The sequence below is a fragment of the Sitophilus oryzae genome, unplaced genomic scaffold, assembly GCF_002938485.1.
Source record: "Sitophilus oryzae breed Bouriz unplaced genomic scaffold, Soryzae_2.0 scaffold_1181_pilon_pilon, whole genome shotgun sequence".
Lineage (NCBI taxonomy): Eukaryota > Metazoa > Arthropoda > Insecta > Coleoptera > Curculionidae > Sitophilus > Sitophilus oryzae.
In genome coordinates this window covers 160174-180342 of record NW_022145817.1, presented here as the reverse complement: position 1 = coordinate 180342, position 20169 = coordinate 160174, and the positions used below count along the sequence as shown (strand labels likewise).

General features: G+C 33.5%; 4 protein-coding genes and 1 long non-coding RNA gene across 9 annotated transcripts in view; 2 read left to right on the top strand and 3 right to left on the bottom strand.

Moving 5' to 3' along the window:
• Positions 1 to 109: 109 nt before the first annotated feature.
• Positions 110 to 10002, bottom strand: LOC115891423 (cingulin). Of its 4 annotated transcripts, none has more exons than XM_030911870.1 (8): positions 9824 to 10002; positions 4851 to 5449; positions 2439 to 2662; positions 2205 to 2382; positions 1942 to 2149; positions 1707 to 1883; positions 1461 to 1648; positions 110 to 922 (listed from the first exon to the last, which is right to left on the bottom strand). In XM_030911870.1, exons 2-8 carry the CDS (start codon positions 5442 to 5444, stop codon positions 218 to 220), a joined length of 2274 nt encoding a protein of 757 aa, XP_030767730.1. In that variant the 5' UTR covers positions 5445 to 5449; positions 9824 to 10002; the 3' UTR covers positions 110 to 217. The 4 variants fall into 4 exon arrangements, with proteins under 4 accessions (XP_030767730.1, XP_030767731.1, XP_030767729.1 ...); XM_030911871.1 differs by having other exon boundaries at positions 9851 to 9990; XM_030911869.1 differs by lacking the exon at positions 9824 to 10002 and adding an exon at positions 6074 to 6203.
• LOC115891424 (zinc finger matrin-type protein 1-like) lies at positions 6343 to 9811 on the top strand. 2 transcript variants are annotated; one of them, XM_030911874.1, is made up of 3 exons: positions 6343 to 6883; positions 6949 to 7428; positions 8921 to 9811. In XM_030911874.1, exons 1-3 carry the CDS (start codon positions 6876 to 6878, stop codon positions 9006 to 9008), a joined length of 576 nt encoding a protein of 191 aa, XP_030767734.1. In that variant the 5' UTR covers positions 6343 to 6875; the 3' UTR covers positions 9009 to 9811. The 2 variants fall into 2 exon arrangements, with proteins under 2 accessions (XP_030767734.1, XP_030767733.1); XM_030911873.1 differs by lacking the exon at positions 8921 to 9811 and adding an exon at positions 8177 to 8758.
• A 22-nt stretch (positions 10003 to 10024) lies between the features above and the next one.
• Positions 10025 to 11168, top strand: LOC115891406. Its single transcript, XM_030911850.1, has 3 exons — positions 10025 to 10150; positions 10212 to 10335; positions 10695 to 11168. Exons 1-3 carry the CDS (start codon positions 10056 to 10058, stop codon positions 11166 to 11168), a joined length of 693 nt encoding a protein of 230 aa, XP_030767710.1. The 5' UTR covers positions 10025 to 10055.
• Positions 11169 to 11212: 44 nt separating this feature from the next.
• On the bottom strand, positions 11213 to 12724 carry LOC115891425. The gene is made up of 2 exons (XR_004051838.1): positions 12436 to 12724; positions 11213 to 12347 (listed from the first exon to the last, which is right to left on the bottom strand). It is a non-coding gene; the product is annotated as an uncharacterized LOC115891425 (long non-coding RNA).
• Positions 12725 to 14921: 2197 nt separating this feature from the next.
• The window catches only part of LOC115891405 (extensin-like), a 15813-nt gene continuing 10565 nt past the window's right edge, over positions 14922 to 20169 (bottom strand). Inside the window, exons 3-4 of the mRNA XM_030911849.1 lie at positions 17548 to 18399; positions 14922 to 15023 (exon numbers count right to left, since the gene is read on the bottom strand). Of these exons, the coding sequence (XP_030767709.1) occupies positions 14922 to 15023; positions 17548 to 18399 (954 nt within the window). The remainder of the gene's footprint in view (positions 15024 to 17547; positions 18400 to 20169) is intronic.

Genomic DNA, 20169 nt, shown 5'->3' with positions numbered 1-20169 from the left:
TGGCACATGTTTTTTGAAACACCCTGTATAAAAAATAATATGAGCCCACGTTATAGAAAATAGGAAGAACGTAGTTTAAGTTTAGATTTTTATTAAATATACAATTAAATACAAAGTTCGTAAACAATTTAATTAAATAAATATCAACACAGGTACGGTACGTTAACACTGACATACAAAAATATACAACGATATAATTATTTTCTAATGACCTATACTATGTGTCTGGATCGGTATTTGATTTAGTTTCCGCTTCAGAAGAGTTGGTAGTCGCGTCTCCACTTGAAGAAGGGTTTTCAAGATTGTCGATATTTTGTGATACTGTATCACTCCCCTCCATAATATTTGTTTCTAGCGATTCATTCCTTCCGACAGAAGACGCTCCTGCTTCTGTACAATTACTGTGGTCATGATGGCTATTCTGAGGATTACTTTGCCCGTCGCTCTTAACGATAGCCGCGATCGCTTCCTCTATAACTGAGGAAACCAAGCGCTCTGCCGAAACGTCTTCCACACGTAACGCCCCGTCCTCGGCCACTACATTGACGGTCGGTCTCTTTGTATTCTGAACGGGTTTTGGCGACGTGTCGGTGGATATGTCGGTCTCGTAGCCCGGTTCGTCGTCGCTGGAAATGCATCTGTCGTCGCTCGAGGTGCACCGCTCGTCGCTGTACCCGCTCTCTTGGCTATTACTGTACACGTCGCTGGTGACGGGGTTCTTTCTCGAGGCGAACTCCACCCGCAGCTGTTTCCACTGTTTCTCCGTCTTGGAGTTTTTCTCCCTGGCCTGTTGCCACTTTTCCCTCGAATATTCCAGTTCCTCCTTGAGCGTGTTTAGCAATTTGCGTTTCTGAGCCAGCTCGTAGCGCAGTATTTTCTCTTGCGTGTGCAGCAGTTGATGTTCTTTTTGCAGCTTACCGACCTAACGGAAATAATTATTGGAAACAGTCGGAAACTGTATTGGAAACAGTCGAAAACTTTATTTATAGGCCAATCTAATAATAGGGGTCGCTTGGAAAAAAGTGTTGGAAAGCTAATTATTAATTTGATCTGTCCATTTGACGTGGAGGAGAAGTCTCCTAGATTTGCGCGGTTGCTCAGCCGCCGCTGGACTTAGGAGGCTCAAAATATGGTAAAAGGTCTAGCGGCGGTGGAGAAACCTTGCAAGCCTGGGAACTTTCTCCTCCACGTCAAATGGACCGATCAAATCAATATATGCCCACACACGGAAAGAAGGGCCTTTCACAAAAAATACTATAATAAAAAAAGGCAAAGGCAAAGTCCGCGGATTTTGCCTTTTACACAAAACTATGTTTTTTCGCGTGAAAGGCCCGACCTGAAGGCTTTCCGTGTATGGGCAGCTAATAATTAGCTATCCAACACTTTTTTCCAAGTGTGTTTTCTCTAGTAAATCTTATTTGACTGGCCTATTATAACAGAACAGAAAAAAATACACTAACCACATGCCAAGTTTTGTCTAGCTCGCAACTAACTGACTGTAGTCTCTTCTCCTGGTCTTGAAGTCTGTTCTCCAAATGCGTGTTTAGCTGTTTCAAGTGCCCCGTTTCCTTTTCCAACGACTTTTTTTCTAGAATCAGGTCCTTCAGTCTGATAAATGTTTGACTAACGCTTAGGACTAAACTGGGACCTAAAAATTGGTTATTTACTGTTTATAAAAGTGGTAAAATTCGCAAAATGAGACTTACCTTTAGGTGTTTGTACAGTTTTGTAGCAAAGATCTTCGCCGGAGGACATTTCAAAGGACAGGATGTTGGTCGGAGCTTTCTGATGGCTCAATAGTTCGATGAGAACTCGCCAAACTTTCGGTAAAAGTTCGACAATTTCTTCGGCACTGTTTATCTGGTCGGTGCCAGTTTGACTTTCTAAAAAGTATTTGTAAGCAGTCAAATGGGAAAGTATACACATATCAACAAAATTTACCCGACTCTTCTACTATAGTTTCCAGTTTTGCCGGCGAGTTTTCGAACTCAATGGATTTCTCGTCTCGCGAGTTGACCTCGTTCACCAGATCTAGAAGAATCTTGGGCAAGGCCGAAGAAGACTCCGAAGAGAGTTCGCTAAAGACAATATTTTGTAGTAGTTCGTGGTGCTGTTCCAAATGTTTAACGAGTTTATCTAAATCGATATCCTAAAAAAAAACTTGTAATATTTGTCTGACAAATTGAACGAGTAGATAGCGATACCTGAGAACTATTGAATCCTAGTAATATTTCGGAAAACAGCTGGTTTATAACCGTCAATTCCGCTTGGTACTGTCGGCATTCGGCTTTAGACAAACCCAAGTTCGATTCGAGACTCTTAATTTCGTCGTAATTTTTGGAATTTAATTCTTCCAGCTCGACTATACGCTCCTCGAATTCTCTAAAAAAGAAATAAATATAGTTTTTAATAAGATTTTTTAAGGTTTTACAATTTACCGGCTTTTATTCTGTTCGGCTTCAAACTCTTTCTTGCAATCTTCTAATAATTTTTTCAGTTCTTCTTTTTCCTTGTGGTCGGACCTTTGTCTGTCCTCGTAGAGCGTTCGCAGGTTCCGAATACTAGCCAACTGCCTTTCGTATTCCTGTCTCAGATCTTGAGAGAGGATGTTCATTTCTTTTGCGGACAGCGATTGCTCGATACTTTCCACTTTTTGTTTTAGCTGCAAAAATATCTCTCGTTTACATCTGAACATTAATCCCGTAGAGAAAAAATACATTTTGTCGTAATTATAATAATAAAAGACTATGATATGACCGGCATACACGCTACACTCTAGATACACCATATACAGGATGGTGTGAATTGTAGTCGGGAAACTTCCGAAGCATATTATGCTGCAGATAAAAATAAGTTAAAAAAGTTATTGCTCTTCAAAAAAGGACGAAAAGATATTATTCTTTAAAACAGCTAAATATACAGGGTGGTCCAAACTGTATTCCGGAAACTTTGGCAAAATATTCTGCAGATAAAAATAAGTAAAAAAAGTTCTTATAAATGTGTCCTAAAATGCTTAGTTTCGGAGATAGAGGGTGTAGAAGTTTCATTTTTATTTCGATTTTTTAAGGATTTTTTCCAAATAATTTTTGAAGTAACGTCAACATTTGGATGAAAATTGTTATCTGGGAGTTTTTTGACATGAGAAATTTGATTTTGATGTCAATATGACTCCTATTTGTAGAGGGCGCCACCTACATATTTTTTTAATTGGTTTGAAGAGTAATAACTTTTCGTCCGTACCTAAAAAAGTAATAAATTTTAGAAAAAAAACTTTTAAAAACAGGCTTTTAGTTAAATACACTAAAAAGAAAAAAATAAACTTTTTCTTTAAAACTTTTATTATGAACTTATAACGTCATTACACAATTTTATATTATATAAAAGCTTTGAGATTTGAGTCTACAGTTGCACACATAAAAATCTGATACGACAACTTGTAATTCCTGGTCTAATGGTCTATCATAACATAAAATTTGAAAATGAGACAAGGTAGAGACAGGTTTTAGTTAATTTACTTGTTTATCGATGTAGAAAAATCTCGCGACAAGCTTTTATATAATATAAAATTGTGTAATGACGTTATAAGTTCGTAATAAAAGTTTTAAAGGAAAAGTTTATTTTTTCTTTTTAGTGTAAGTATTTATATTAAAGCTTGTTTTTAAAAAAGTTTTTTTCTAAAATGTATTTTCTACTTTTTAGTTATGCTGGTTTCTCAGTGCCACACACTTAAACTCAATTTTTTTTCTTAAATAACTTCCTATGGGCATCCTAATAATATGTATGTATATCGATTTTCATTAAAAAAGGAGAACTTAAAAAAACGACAGCTGTCAAATTTGACAGTTCAAATGTGAGACAAATAAAATGAAACCCGACTAATGAGGTAGGGGGCATCCAATATATCGATTTTTATCAAAATCGGACAAATTTGTAATTTTTTTGACAGCTTTCAAATTTGACAGCTCAAATATTTTTTCTTTTATTTTAGCCTATGGCCATCCTATATATCGATTTTTATCAAAATCGGAGAACTTTGGAATTTTTTTGAGAGCTGTCAAGTTTGACAGATCAAAATTTTTTTCTATCATTTGAGTCCATGGCCATCCTATATATCAATTTTTATGAAAATCGAACAACTTCGAAATTTTTTTGACAGCTGTCAAATTTGACAGCTCAAAAACTTTTTTTTTTCATTTTAGCCCATGGCCATCATATATATCGATTTTTATCAAAATCGGTTGACTTTGAAATTTTGACATGTCATTAAATTGTAATTTTTTCAAGATGGCCGCCCATATATTTTTTTTTGATATGTTTATACCCACAAAATGTATTGTCATCGGGACTGAACCTACATGCCAAATTTCAATTTCCTACAATAAAAGGAAGCGGTTCTAATTTAGCTTACAAGATTTGCCCCGAACAAACATACATACATACACAGATAGTTACATACAATACAAAGTAAGTTAAATAAAAGCTTATAAAAAAATACGATGTCTTTTATGTAAAAAAGGTCTCTTGGTAAAAATTAAAATTGAATCGAAATTATCAATACCTGCCATCATTGATATAAATTAAACATGTTGGCTAAATAGTTATTAGACTGAAATCATAAATTTGAAATGTTTTTGTGCCAAAAGTTCAACAGAAACTGTTTTGTCATAATTTTTTCGCAAGAAAAATTTGTGACTAATTTAAAAATATAAAAAGTTCCCAATTCATTTCAGTCAAATAACCTACTTATACTACCACTTATCCACTCAACATGTTTATTTTTTGTCAATAATGACATGTATTGACTAATAATAAACCACTATAGTTATGATAAAATTTCGTTGGCTACTGACCTCTTTTAATTGCGACTCCCTAATTAATAACATCTTCTTCGATACATTTATTACATCCTTCAGCGCGACAACGTGGGCTTTATACTCTTCCCTTTCTTTCTCGAACTCCACCACCACCGCGTTCAGTTTTTGTAACTCGTCCTGCATTTCGGCGATACTAATTTTCAACTCCCTGTTCTTCTCCAGGAGACTGGCAACTTTCTGCAACTCTTCCAGCTTGTCTTTTAGTTCGCTTTTCAGTATTCGATTCTGGTTCTGGAATCGGTCCAAATCCTCTTTCATTTTGACGTACGCCTCGTTTTGAGGATTCAGTTTGAGCAATTCGTTTTCTTGTTTGAGCCGAGCGACTTCCTGTCGCAAGTCGTCGAACTCCTTCTTTTTCGCTGCGATAATTTCTCTTCGTTTTACGTGCCTTCGCTCCATGTCGTATTTAAAATCTTGGTCAATTTCTCGATGTGCCTCGAAATGTTTATTGATATCGGTCGTGGCGTTTTGAGAAGAACATTTTTCTACGGCGGGTTCCACTTTTGTTTGTCCGTTTGTCCACCAAATGTCGTCTTCGCACGGACGATGAGCGCTACCCACACCGCCCATAATGTCTGAAAAAAAAAATAAAAGTAATTTTTTGTCTGTTTTGGACGATGTTTCTTTACCAAATGAAATATATTTCGAAGTTCATTGGGTTTGCTTTGTGTATCGATATATTTAGAAATTAAAGGAAATAAATGCGCAGCCGAGTTCGACCGAAGCCAAAAAATTTTATACTTGGAAAGGATAACAATAAAACTCGCTAAAATTAGACTTGCAACTGATCGATTAAAATAAATTTAAAAAATCCAAATAAATCAATACAAGTTGTGTTAACTAGAGTATTACTTTATTTATTTTGAAGGTATTTGTATAATAAATCGCCGTATATCTAAGAAAAATAAACAGAAGGTTTAAACACCAAAAAGAAAACAACTAAAAACATTGAAATTCGACTAGGAAAATGGTTATTATAAACTAACACGTTGTAATTATCATAGTAATAACTAAAACGGCTATGAAGTAAAAACAGTTAATCAAAAAATAAGTTTAATACTTGTTGATTAAAATAAACTACACAGCGTCACATTCCAAATACGCCTCGTATTAGATTTTAACAATTCGTTATTGGGGTATTGTTATTGAAAGGAATATGTAGAGTAAAAGGACATTAAGTATGAATTTTGGTAACTTACACAATATAGTCTAATCTCAACCACGAATCGTTCGTTTAACGCGCTCGTAACACTAACGGGTTTCCGAGGAATCAGGCAAGATCCAAGCCTGGAACGTATATATTTTTAGAGCTGTGGCTGTGAACCTCTTTCCTTTATTTTCGGTAGGCCTATTTTCATTTCGTTCAGCGTCGTAAAAATCAATCATTTCTAATATTTATTTGATTTAAATTTTGTATTGTATCGGTATTTAATCGATACAATTCGAATTGATCAGTTTCCGATATTCAATTGGTTTTAACAAATATGCCGAAGGATCGTCACTGAATATATTGCCAAAAAAGTTAAAAATAGTGTCCTGACGTCGCGTCTGGACATAACAGAGTTTATTCTCAGTATCGTAGCAAGCATAAGAAATAAAACACGATAATCATAGAAATTAGTAATTACTTAATTTTATAAACGACAAATATAAGTTATTGTGTTTATAATACGAATGTATACATTTCGGGTTGGAAATAAAACTGATAGTAAACGTGGTTGAGACTTGAAACAGTAACGCCACTGTTTAACGTTTAAAATCCGAAAAAATCTAATTATCTCACTTTCAAACACCTTTTAGTTTATTTTGAGTTTTCCTGGAGAATAGTAAACCTTCGCTTAACGTTCTCAAGTTAAATATAAAGAAATCTGTCTAAAAATATCTCTGGCACAAATCAGTTAACTTAAGAGATTCGCAGGACAAATATGATAGTTATTAAAATTTACATTTGTTTCTGTATGTTTAATATGACTCGTTATCAAGTGGATATCTAATTAATAAATGATGAAGTAAGTAGAACCATAGGTTATAGCTATATAAATATGTCATAATTACTCTGCCTTATATTCTTTAGAATTACTATATTGTACGGAATTATCATATCTTTGGTAATATTAAACTCGGTGCGTGGAGACAAGAGGTGGAAGAATAACGATGAAAATAATTTGACAAATAATGAAAAAAGTCCGACGAAGAAAAAATTGCGCAGTGAAGATCAAATAGTAAAACATAGCAATAATGACGAACCAAATCAAAAACGATTTATCGGCAGAATAGAGCATGGAAAAGTTAAGGTGTTAAGAAGAAAAAGTGAAAATGAAAAACATGCAAAAGCAAATAGAAACGAAGATGAATTTTGTAGAAACGAAAACGACAAAAATGTAGATTGTACGGTGGATAGTGATAATGATGAAAGTAGTTCCAGCGAAGAGTTAACAAAACCCAAAAGAAAAATAAAATACAGTATTAAATTTCAACACGAAAAACAGAAAAAGAAGCAATTTAACGGCGACGTCAGTATTATGAGACTGCACAAGAATGAAAGAAAATACAGGTAGGAAAAAACTGCTTTCCATCAATTTCTACCTATACAATACAGTGTTCCAAAAAACCTGTGCCGGCTCAACTTTCGTTTAGCTAAAATCTGTTATATAAAAAATGACTTTTTGTATGCGTTCTAGAAGGCGTTAAGAGTACAATTATACAAAAATTTCTAACCGAAATCAGTTACATGAAAAATGAACTTATATTTGTTTTATACGAGCCTTTACGAGCAAAGAAATACAAAAAAATTCCTGCGGAAATGTGTCAATGTCATTTTGTGCACTTTGTTTTTCATACATTTTTCAGTTCAGAAGTTTACGGGACCCGGGAGCGAATAGGGGTGCTGGGTGGGGTAAAACATCTTTCGGAGGAATGACAATTCTTATAGAATAGATAATATAGGTTCTTATAAACTATAAGTACCTCGGAATGGTGCACTTATTCTTGTTTTTTATTAAAGCTTTACGTAAATAGGGTTGATTCAAAACAAAAAATCTAGTCTTATTTTTACGCGAGGAATCTCCCCACGAGACATGGCCAGATGTTTTTTGAAACACCCTGTATGAATATCTACTAAAGAATAATGTTATTCTTTGTATTTATCTATTAATTTCTCTACTTAAAAAATAATACTTTACGTATTTTACCACCGTATATCACACCACTGTTTTTGTAGGTCAGTGATTTACACCACAGTTTTCTTTAAACTGTGTTTTTATACTATGTATAATAAAAAATAAAATTGTATAATTTTTTAGGATGTTGAATTATATTTTGTGCATTAACAAAGAAGGCAAACAATTTTCAATAAATCATGTATGCTATGGAAAATATGTTTTCTACTCCTAAAATAAATTAAATATAATGTAGTTTGCTTAATAAATATTTCATTTTGAATGTTAGTTTATACAATGAAATATGTTATAGTAGCGATAAAATACCTAGATCAAAATTTAAAATTACACTAGTTATTTCCCGCGACTTCGTCCGCGTTACACCTCGTCTAGCATTTCCTTTAGGGTTTGATACATTTTATTTCACTTGGATGATTCAAAAAATATATAATAAAGCAAGTTTTCAATGTTTTTGAAATCTTCATAATTCCATTTTTCTAAATTTTCACATGAAGTGTGTGAAAGGCGTCATTGTAATCCCATCAAAAACATAGATTGTCACAAATGCTAAGTCTAGCAACCCAATTCTTCCACTACAAAAAGCTGTGAGATTATATATTAGATAGATATTTTATTTAGTTTCTATAGAAGCCGTATTTTGTTATACATTGTTAGTATCAATATTAGACATCTTTTATTTCTGAAATAATTATAATCACCTGGAAAATTACCTTTTCGATTACTAAGTAAATCTAGATAGTGCATTTAAGAATAGAGTTTTTAAATTAGAAGATTATCATATTGTGCAAACCAATACAGTAGTAACAAATTATTTCTTATTTACAATATGTTATAGGTACCTTAAGCTATAAAATCTTTCAATTTCAGCAAATATGAAAAGGATGAGGATTCCATGGAAGAAGATGAGAGCCCTATTAAAAAAAGATTTAATTTCTTAGAAGATGAGGAGGATTGAGCCTTTATAAAATGTTAGAAAAAAAATATATAAAATAGTTATTCAAAATGCGATGATTTTATTGCCATTTATAATATACTATTATATACCACTTATTCGAAGTTCTGTGCATTATACAAAATAGGCAACCAGTAAATCTAGCTACAAATATGGAAAAAGAAATAATTTATTTATCAAGACTTTCATGTTTTAATAATAGATTCGATTCAAATAGTGTAGTTTTTCTAAAGCCTTTTCAATATCCAGACTACATTATTCAAACAAATGTTCTGTGAGTGAAACATACAGTACCATGTCCATCATAATTTTGACTGCAGCAATTACTGCTACTTTACTAAGACTGCATGTTTCTCTAATCTATTTTCTTATACTGGTCTCAAAGAAAGCTGTTTGATATGTATGATCTTGCAATTCATTTCGTCATTATCAAGGAATTAAAATTAAATAAAGAGTAAAAACTACAAAAAATTAGTTACAGATATAAATTAATCTATAATTAATCATTAATAATTTAACAAAGCATTTTATTACCATTGCCCACATGTCAGTATATTAACATAAATAATTAGGCTTTCACATATATAAAGAATGGAACCTGCAGGTACATTTAGTTATCTGCAGGTACATTCTATGCTATGTAGTAGAACTTGTTAACGATTTAATCATATTACTGCTGTAATTTATAAAAATATCAGTTATATTATAATATAAACATTACATATTTATTAAAATGTAAATAAACCGATTATAAATTAGGATCTAAACTTATGTCTGATATCTAATAATAAAGTGAGGTTAATCTATAATAAATATGCCTTTTTGTTACAACCAATTAATTATACCTCAATGTTCCTCGAACGAGAAAAACAGTATCCATAAGTTCAAACCAAAATATGAAATAGTTAGATTCCAACGCGTTCTCCTATTGATAATATCGATATTTTTTATAATAATTTATGTTTTAATAATTCTTATTTACATTGTGTTTACATTTGACTTTGACGTGCATTTGACTATGGAGGGCTTAAAAAAGGAGATTTATCGGCAATGGGCAAATTTGAAATTTCTGTCCCCACTTTTAAGCAGCTTCCTCGGTTTGACAGCAGAGGCACTGCGATCGACTGGGATACTACATTTTCATTGTTAGTATACGATTTAATTGTGTTTTTAATAAAATTTATAGTTAATTTACTGAATTTTTAGCAGTACAACAATGAGTCGTGGTAGAAATTGCTTTGTACCTGGCTGTACAAGTGGGAATCCCAATAAAAACAAGGCAAATAAAGAACGGGGTGAAAGAAACCCAAGCCTTTTCAAAGCTCCTAATGTAAGTAGTATGACTATTTATTTATAAAAATTATGGATAGATGTTAAGAAAAACATTAAAATTATATACTGTCAGTGTACAGATTAAATTATAAACCAAATTAATAGGAAATATAGCCTAAAATCAACATGTGTATAACATAACCTAGGAGGCCTTGTTATAAAATTAAAATAATTTAATACTTACTAGGTGCTAAAATTACCTGTTGACATGTACCTATATTAACCACAGTTTGAACAGTGCTATTGAAAGTGAATATTAAATATTTATACTTCAAGATCGTATTCTCAAAATAACAGCTTTAATAGTGAAAAATGTTTTTTTTTTATTTTATTTAACAATTATATATCTTTTATTAGGATCCTAGCTTGCTACAGCAGTGGCAAAAGGCGATACCCAGATCAGACAAGACACTTAGCAGCAAAGATGCTGTTTGTGAACTACATTTTCTAGATGAAGATATTTTGACTCATTATGAGATCAAATTAACTGACGGAACTATCAGTAGAATTGAGCGGGGTAGACCATTATTAAAGGAGGGTTCAATTCCAAGAATTTTTCCTAACCTGCCTTCATATTTCTCTAGTAATAAAAGAAAGAGGAAACCACCATGTGTAAGGAGTGAAGCAACTGAAAAAGTTTCTAATTCAAAAAAAGTAAAAGGTCTGCCTATTAATCATGTTGAAAATCAAACTTCAGAACCTAACTTTGAGAATGAGAATGAAATTCTTCGTGATATTACTAATGTGCCAGTTGATGTTACAGACAGTAGAGTTACTATGTTCACAAATTTGAAAAATAGTTTCATATGTCAGATTGTAAATTTATTATAAAAATTATTTAGATTTTTGACTAGCCGTCGCAAGACGCTTTTTCATTGAGGAATAATAAGAAATAATTTGAAAATTATTGTATTGTGGTTGATACTTTTGATTGTGTATATAAACCATTTAGAATAGTTTTTATGAATATGAATAAGCTCTTTAAATTAATATGTAGGTATATTGTAGCTAGGTATTTTTTTAGAATGCATTTTTTTTAAATTGTAATTTTTTGTGTTCTTGATATAATATGATGTTCCTGTTTTATTTTTTGGCATAGTACATATAGATATTTAATATCTAAGTGCTAAATTGTATATTAAATTTATATATTGTATATTTTATTTATTAAATTTAGTGGAATTAGTTAATAGAAACAAAAGTTGTAATGTATTAATATTGCTAAATAAATATTTATATGATGAAATAAGTCAGCGTATATACATATTCACAACTCTGTATTTTTGTGCTTTTGAAATAAACTGAGTACATTATTTATTCATTAATATTTTATTTACAAACCTACCTTATATTAATAAAGTGAATATCAATAGAAAAACCTTTACAATTATTAGGTGACATTGAATATAATATATCTTGAATTTAATTGTCTACGAAACAGTGACAATTTGCAAAACTTTGCTAATGACATTAAAACTTACAATTCAACGCTAGAAAAAACGCTATTGAACACAGGAAACGTTTCAGCTCAATATACCTACTCTCTAGTTTCAGCTATAAAAAGTTATGGAATAGATAACACCGATCAAAGGGTGCAATGGTAACGTTCGTCTTCAGTTTCCATTTATGATTAAGTTATTCCTGATAAAATACTCTTAATTTTCGTTATTCAATCTGTCAATCGCCATAAAACCACTACTAGTTCGAAAGATTTTAATGTTTATTAAAATGGTATCACACTAAACTGCATGTAAACATGTCAATTTCAAATGTTTTAATGAAAAACTATGAACCTTTAAACTGCATCAACAAAACTATTAATAAAACACTAACACAATCACACCATAAACTATTTCATTCGCATTTCTCATCAAGAAACAATTACTGTTTACATCAAATCAAAGGTTGAACTGGTGATAAATTTGTTGCTGGAACTTCTATCTTTTTTGTACAACAGTTCTAGGGAAGATTTATTTTAGCAGCTTATATGTTTCTTCGGTCGTGTATGCACTAAAAAGAACCACATAATAAAACATTTTTATAATATCAACTTAGGAAAAGGATATATTAAACCGGCATCTAATATAACCTAACTAACTTTTCAAACTCAAATTTAAGGTTTTGTATTCACAATTTTAGCCACGCACATTGCTCAATTAGAAAAACCACGTTTCTAAAAGCTAACTCTGGTAAAAATATGCCCAAATATTAACTTGGCTCTATAATTTATAACAAAATAGTTATTCTTGCCATAAGAAGCTGTGTATTTCTAGTATCCCAATCATCACAAGCGCCCCTAACGGCGATTTTCGAACTTCATTTAGATCTCAAAAACTGGGCCCATAATTTTTGCGTTCGATTCGCCTCCTCCTTTTAGACTCCATACATTTGACGCAAAATTTGACGTATATGCATTTGACCCACATGGCCACAGATCTAACTTTTAACAGAGAAGCATTTATTTTTTATCTAAGGGTGCATCCACATCATCCTAGAAAAAGCCGAACAGTCCAAACGTCCGGCCTATCGGTTGCTATCGGCATAACGACTTATCGATTAGCTGAAATTTTTGACAGATTAATTTTTCAGACAACAGAATTGCTGGAAATTTATTCAAGGTCGTTACGCCGATACGCCGCGCTGCGGCCGTTTAGCTTAGCAGAATCGTAAAAAATGTAAAAATGTAAAAATGTAAAAATGTAAAAATGTAAAAATGTAAAAATGTAAAAATGTAAAAATGTAAAAATGTAAAAATGTAAAAATGTAAAAATGTAAAAATGTAAAAATGTAAAAATGTAAAAATGTAAAAATGTAAAAATGTAAAAATGTTAAAATGTAAAAATGTAAAAATGTAAAAATGTAAAAATGTAAAAATGTAAAAATGTAAAAATGTAAAAATGTAAAAATGTAAAAATGTAAAAATGTAAAAATGTAAAAATGTAAAAATGTAAAAATGTAAAAATGTAAAAAAAGGGGTGGGTCAAATTCGACGCTTTTAAATGGAAACATCCTTTTCTATAGGAGATAGACGAAAACTAACTATTCTTCCGTATAATCTAGACAAAAATTAGAAATACTTAGCAGTTATGAGAGGGTATCTTTCAGCCCCACTGAGTTGAATTCCGCGAGAAATGTTCAAAAACTGCCCCGTCTGTCCATAACAGAAGACGGTCGATATGTCGAACACCTGTAGCAAAATCTCATGTCTTGGTTTGCTATTTATTTTTATTGTTATTAGATATAGTTTAAATGTGTTGATATTGGTTAAATATATTTTAAATTGTTATAAAATTCTGAAGATGGCGATGGAATTCTTATTCCTTACAATCTGTTGAAACCATATACAAATGAAGATTATCACTATTTTAAAATTCTAGTTGAAAAGATGTAAATGTTACAATGGTGACCTTATAATGTTCATAATGTTCACTATACAGGGTGTTTCAAAAAATATGTGCCATCTCTCGTGGGGAGATTCCTGACATAAAAATCAGATTTATTTAAAAAAAAACGGTATGGAAGGTTGGAAAAGTATAAACGGGATTAACCATTTTAGAACAAGCAAAAAATTTTTATGTGCTACATAATTTAATACTATAAAAGTACCGATAGATTTACCAGGAAGTGCTTATGGGTTATCGCTGCAATATTTTCTATAAAATGCGTGCGCTACTGACTTTTCTCTTATTAGCAAAATTGTATGGACATTTTAATGCCTATTAAAAGTTGTATTTAGATATTTTGACGATTTCGATCTTCTTGATGAGATAAACGCAATTTTATTAATGACAATTAATACACTTAAAATAAAAATTAAATTAATAAATTATTTACTTAAGCTAATTTATAACACTGATGTTCAGTGCTATCTTTTTTTCATATTTTTTGATGAGGAATCGATGGGTACTTATTTAACACGTTGGCTAGTTAATGATCTTAAATTTTAAAGGTTGTTATTAAACTTGGATTAAGGCAAATTAATAAAATTGCGTTTATCTCATCAAGGAGACCGAAATCGACAGAATGTACAGAGACAACTTTGAATCGGCATTAAACGATTTACACAATTTTGCTAACAGAAAATATCAAAGTCAGTGGCGTACACGTTAATTTTTGAAAAATATTCCAGTGATAACACATGTGCACGTCCATGGTTAATATGTCGACACTTTAACCCTCCAAATTTCATTCGAATTGCTAAAAGCACTTGGAAGGAAATTATAAAAAATCAAAAAAAAACTGAAGACTAACCCCCTGTAGCTACGAAACAAAGCATACTCGGACTTAAGTTGATATGAAAAATTAGTCGTGATTTTTACGTTAAATTTTTTTGAAACACGTTGTATGTGATAAAAACCATATTACCATTATAACTATTTGTTTATAATTTGCTCACATTGTTTTAAATTTGCTCACGTTTCTTTTATATATATGAAGAGAATATTCTTTTGTTTTACCTATGATTAACCTATATTTTACCTGAAGATTAATGTAAATATTCTAATCATAAACAACAATTTTGTTACAAAGTGTGTAATGTTATGATCTAAACAGATATACAGCAACAGAAATAAATGTTTTGTGTTATTTTCTGTGCCTGCACATTCTGATTCTGGACGATATAACCCTGCCACGTTCTGGACACTTTAGTTCTGACCTAATTTGACCAGATGGACCTCTCTTGAACTGCATCATAACAAATTATAATTTTTGTATTTGCGTACAAACAAAAATAGTGAGCAATTACTATAAAATAACGGAAACTATTTTTTATTACTATAGGAAAACTATTTGCAGACACTTTAATAAATTAAATATTAGAAATGAGTATGATTTTGTTTTATTCCTAGTAAATTTTTAACCCTAGAGCTAATTTGTTTCTCTATTTTATGCTATTGTATAATAATCCAATACAACGTGCCAATATTCCTTGGATATAAACAAGATATAAACCACAACGTATTTTTGAATGAAAAAAGGTCGTTAGACACAATAATATATCTTTCTTATATCTATGCAAAGCTACCACTTTTTACGTTCATTAAACTTATCGAAAAAAATTCATGCAAATCCATGGAAATTTTGTTAAAAATCGAGATGTTTCAGATCGTTACTGAATGTTCTTTTTATGTAGTACCACAGATCACATACAAAATGTAGTACATTTTATGTAATTGATTGCAGCAAACCGTTTTTCGATATCTCTAACAGATCTCGAGTTTTTTTGAGAAAATCTACAAAAAAAATATTTTTTGTTTTCCGAAATATTTATCAACGAATATATAATATTATATTATATAGAATATCTATATAGAATTCCGTATATTTTTCATTTTATGGAAAGCCGAGACCAATAAAGAGTATTAGCTCTAATTGCGTTTGTAGTACATGAAAAATTGGAAAATTCATGTTTTAAATAACAGTTGTTTGAAAAGGTGTTTTTTAAATCTTGTTTTAGACCTGTAGATGTAATTTCCGCAATTTGGAATCGCTTAAATATAATTCTACGAAGAAGCTGATGCTCCAGGACTTGCAAAAACCCGTACATAATGGTACGCCCAGTCGACTCGTTTACTTATCAAACATTTGTTATTTGCATACAGGGGCCTACTGCGTCGGATATCTAACAAAATTTTTAAATTATTTAAGTATTATAGAAGCTCCGAAGCACTAACGCCTGACCCAAATTTAAAGTTTAGTGAACATACAGGTATGTATGTAGGTATAGAACCAGAGCCTAGAAATATACTTTTTGTATAAACGCCGTTTCTAATCCACTTAATATTTGTTTTTGTTTTTGTTTCGTTATTGGGAATGTAAATACAACCCAAATTAGTAAAGATTGGGCGGAAGTAGTTGTTATACATACAGTGTTTGAAAAAAGCCCATCAGTACCAAAGGAAAAAATGAAAAAAAAATGAAATAAAAAGTGTTGACGTTGTTCGATAAGAAAAGAGCGATATTATAAAAAGTTTAGAAAATTGAATGAGTGTTAATTACCTCGCAAAAAAGTGATCGCTAAGTTTACCGCGTGTAAAAAAACAATAAAGTGAATATCTTAAGTTTAACGATGAGTTATGCTGGTAATATAAAAAGTATTTAAAGAAAAACTTTGAAATCGGGTGAAAATCCCAGAAGAGAAAAAAACTGTACGAATTGTTTTGTATCACATAATCTTCCAGTGATTTCTGAACTTTTAAAGGCTCAAGCAAAATCTTTATATGAGATCCTGTTTACTCAAAATTTACAAACTAATAAAAATTAAGTAATTAAATTACTATTAATTAATTAGTTACAATTTTGAGAAAAATTTTGAAAAATTACACTTTCTCTGAAAATTTATAAATTCTCTGAAAAACTACATTTTTCTGAAAATTTACAAATTTTTTGAAAAATTACACTTTTTCTGAAAATTTACACTGTTTCTGTAAATTTACACTATTTCTGAAAAATTGCAATTTTTATGAAAAAATTCACATTTCCTGAAAGTTTACACATTTTCTGAAAATTTACATTTTTTCTGTAAATTTGTACTTTTTTTGAAAAATTTTACTTTTTCTGTAAAATTACGTTTTTTTATAAATTAATTATTTTTGAAAAATTATACTTTTTCTGAAAATTATTTTTTTTTACATTTTTATATTTAAGAAAAAATTGGATTGAAGAGTGTAAATTTTTAGATATAGTGTAATTTTTCAGAAAAAGTGAAATTCTTCAGAAAAAGTGTAAATTTACAGAAAAAGTGTAAATTTTCAGAAAAAGTGAAATTTTTCAAAAAAAGTATAAATTTTCAAGAAAAGTGTAATTTTTCATAAAAAGTTGCAATTTTTCAGAAAAAAATGCAAATTTACAGAAAAAGTGTAAATTTTGAGAAAAAGTGAAATTTTTCAAAAAAATTGTAAATTTTCAAGAAAAGTGTAATTTTTCATAAAAAGTTGCAATTTTTCAGAAAAAAATGTAAATTTACAGAAAAAGTGGAATTTTTCAAAAAAAGTGTAATTTTTCATAAAAAGTTGCAATTTTTCAGAAAAAAATGTAAATCTACAGAAAAAAGTGAAATTTTTCAAAAAAAGTGTAATTTTTCATAAAAAGTTGCAATTTTTCAGAAAAAAATGTAAATTTACAGAAAAAGTGAAATTTTTCAGAAAAAGTGTACAAGTAAGTTGACTATTTGAAAAGTAACTATGTAAGTTGATATCAAAGTGTATACCTGTAGTGTTGTTTGGTAGCGTGGTGTGGAGCGGGGTGTGGTAGCGTGGTGTGGAGCGGGGAGTGTGGTAGTTAGCGTGTGTGAGCGCGTGTGGTAGCGTGGGCTGTGGAGCGGGGGTGTGGTAGCGTGTGGGTGGAAGCGGGGTGTGGTAGCGTTGTGTGGAGCGGGGTGTGGAAGCGTGGTGTGGAGCGGGTTGGTTAGCGTGGTGGTGAGCGGGAGTGTGGTACGTGGTTGGAGCGGGGTGTGGTAGCGTGGTGTGGAGCTGGGTGTGGTAGCGTGGTGTGGAGCGGGGTGTGGAAGCGTGGTGTGGAGCGGGTTGTGGTAGCGGTTGGTGTGGAGCGGGTGTGTAGCGTGTGTGGAGCGGGTGTGTAGCGTGTGTGGAGCAGGGTGTTGTAGCGTGGTGTGGAGCGGGGTGTGGTAGGGTGGTGTGGAGCGGGGTGGGGTAGCGTGGTGTGGAGCTGGGTGTGGTAGCGTGGTGTGGAGCGGGGCGTGGTAGCGTGGTGTGGAGCGGGGTGTGGTAGCGTGGTGTGGAGCGGGGTGTGGTAGCGTTGTGTGGAGCGGGGTGTGGTTGCGTGGTGTGGAGCGGGGTGTGGTAGGGTGGTGTGGAGCGGGGTGTGGTAGCGTGGTGTGGAGCGGGGTGGGGTAGCGTGGTGTGGAGCTGGGTGTGGTAGCGTGGTGTGGAGCGGGGTGTGGTAGGGTGGTGTGGAGCGGGGTGTGGTAGCGTTGTGTGGAGCGGGGTGTGGTAGCGTGGTGTGGAGCGGGGTGTGGTAGCGTGGTGGGGAGCGGGGTGTGGTAGCGTGGTGTGGAGCGGGGTGTGGTAGCGTTGTGTGGAGCGGGGTGTGGTAGCGTGGGCTGGAGCGGGGTGTGTTAGCGTGGTGTGGAGCGGGGTGTGGTAGCGTTGTGTGGAGCGGGGTGTGGTTGCGTGGTGTGGAGCGGGGTGTGGTAGCGTGGTGTGGAGCGGGGTGTGGTAGCGTGGTTTGGAGCGGAGGTGTGGTAGCGTGGTGTGGAGCTGGGTGTGGTAGCGTGGTGTGGGGCGGGGTGTGGTAGCGTGGTGTGGAGCGGGTTGTGGTAGCGTGGTGTTGGAGCGGGGTGTGTTAGCGTGGTGTGGAGCGGTTTGGTTAGCGTGTGTGGAGAGCGGGGTGTGTTAGCGTGGTGTGGAGCGGGGTGTGTAGCGTCGGTGTGGAAGCGGGGTGTTGGTTAGCGTGGTGTGGCAGCGGGTTGTGTAAGCGTCTGGTGTGGAGGCGGCGGTGTGGTTAGCGTTGTGTGGAAGCGGGGTTGTGGTAGCGTGGTGTGGAGCGGGGTGTGTAGCGTGTGTGGAGGCGGGTGTGTAGCGTGGATGTGGAGCGGGGTGGGTAGCGTTGGTGTGGAGCGTGGTGTGTAGCGTGGTTGTGGACGGGGTGTGGTAGCGTGGTGTGGAGCGGGGTGTGGGAGCGTGGTGTGGAGCGGGGTGTGGTAGCGTGGTGGGGAGCGGGGTGTGGTAGCGTGGTGTGGAGCTGGGTGTGGTAGCGTGGTGTGGAGCGGGGTGTGGTAGCGTGGTGTGGAGCGGGGTGTGGTAGCGTGGTGTGGAGCGGGGTGTGGTAGCGTGGTGTGGAGCGGGGTGTGGTAGCGTGGTGTGGAGCGGGGTGTGGTAGCGTGGTTTGGTTTGATTTGGTTTGGTTTGGTTTGGTTTGGTTTGGTTTGGTTTGGTTTGGTTTGGTTTGGTTTGGTTTGGTTGGTCTATTTGGCCTATTTTGGCTCTGGCTCTATTCATTTGGTCTGGTTTTGGTCTAGTTTTACTGGTTTGATTTTATTCTTATTTATTTATCTATTTGGCCTGATCTTGGTCTGGTCTGGTTTGGCCTATTCAGCTCATTCTGGTTCATTTTGGTCTTGGTCTATTCATTCTATTCCACTCATCTTGGTCTATTCATTCCATTCTAATTCATTCTATCTATCTATCTATCTGGTCTATCTATCTATCTATCTATCTATCTATCTATCTATCTATTCATTTATTCATTCTATCTATCTATTCCTATCTATCTATCTATCTTATCTATCTATCTATCTATCTATCTTTTTTTTTTTTTTTTTTTTTTTTTTTTTTGTTTTATTCATTCATATTCATTCATTCACATCTATCTATCTGGTCTGGTCTGGTCTATCTATTCTATTCATTCATTCATTCTACTACATTCATCTGGTCTACTTTTTGGTCTATCTATCTATCTATTCTTACTTTATCTATTATTTCATTCTTATCTATCTAATCTTATCTGGTCTATTCATTCATTCATTCATATATCTTCTTGATCTATTCATTCTATTCATTCATTCATTCATTCATTCCAATCTATCTATCTATTCCTATCTATCTATTCATTCCTATCTATTCTATCTATCTATCTATCTTATCTATTCTATCTATCTATTCTATTTTTTTTTTTTTTTTTATATATTTTACAGAGACTGCAATGGTGTTATTCATCTATTCATTCTATCTATTCATTTGGTCTTATTTGGCTCCATTTGATTTGTGATTATTTGATTTTATTTGGTTTGGTTTGGTTTTATTCATTTGGCTCATTTTGGTTTGGCCTATTTGGTTTATAGCAACACGTAACCGAACGAAGCAATACCTGA

Coding starts and splice junctions, on each gene's coding strand:
- LOC115891406 (XM_030911850.1), top strand. CDS start 10,056: ATGGGCAAATTTGAAATTTCTGTCCCCACTTTTAAGCAGCTTCCTCGG. Junction 10,151..10,211: donor TGGGATACTACATTTTCATT/GTTAGTATACGA, acceptor CTGAATTTTTAG/CAGTACAACAATGAGTCGTG. Junction 10,336..10,694: donor GCCTTTTCAAAGCTCCTAAT/GTAAGTAGTATG, acceptor ATCTTTTATTAG/GATCCTAGCTTGCTACAGCA.
- LOC115891423 (XM_030911870.1), bottom strand. CDS start 5,444: ATGGGCGGTGTGGGTAGCGCTCATCGTCCGTGCGAAGACGACATTTGG. Junction 2,383..2,438: donor GCCGAACAGAATAAAAGCCG/GTAAATTGTAAA, acceptor TTTCTTTTTTAG/AGAATTCGAGGAGCGTATAG. Junction 2,150..2,204: donor TAGGATTCAATAGTTCTCAG/GTATCGCTATCT, acceptor GTTTTTTTTTAG/GATATCGATTTAGATAAACT.
- LOC115891424 (XM_030911873.1), top strand. Junction 7,429..8,176: donor AAGAATGAAAGAAAATACAG/GTAGGAAAAAAC, acceptor ATAATTTTTTAG/GATGTTGAATTATATTTTGT.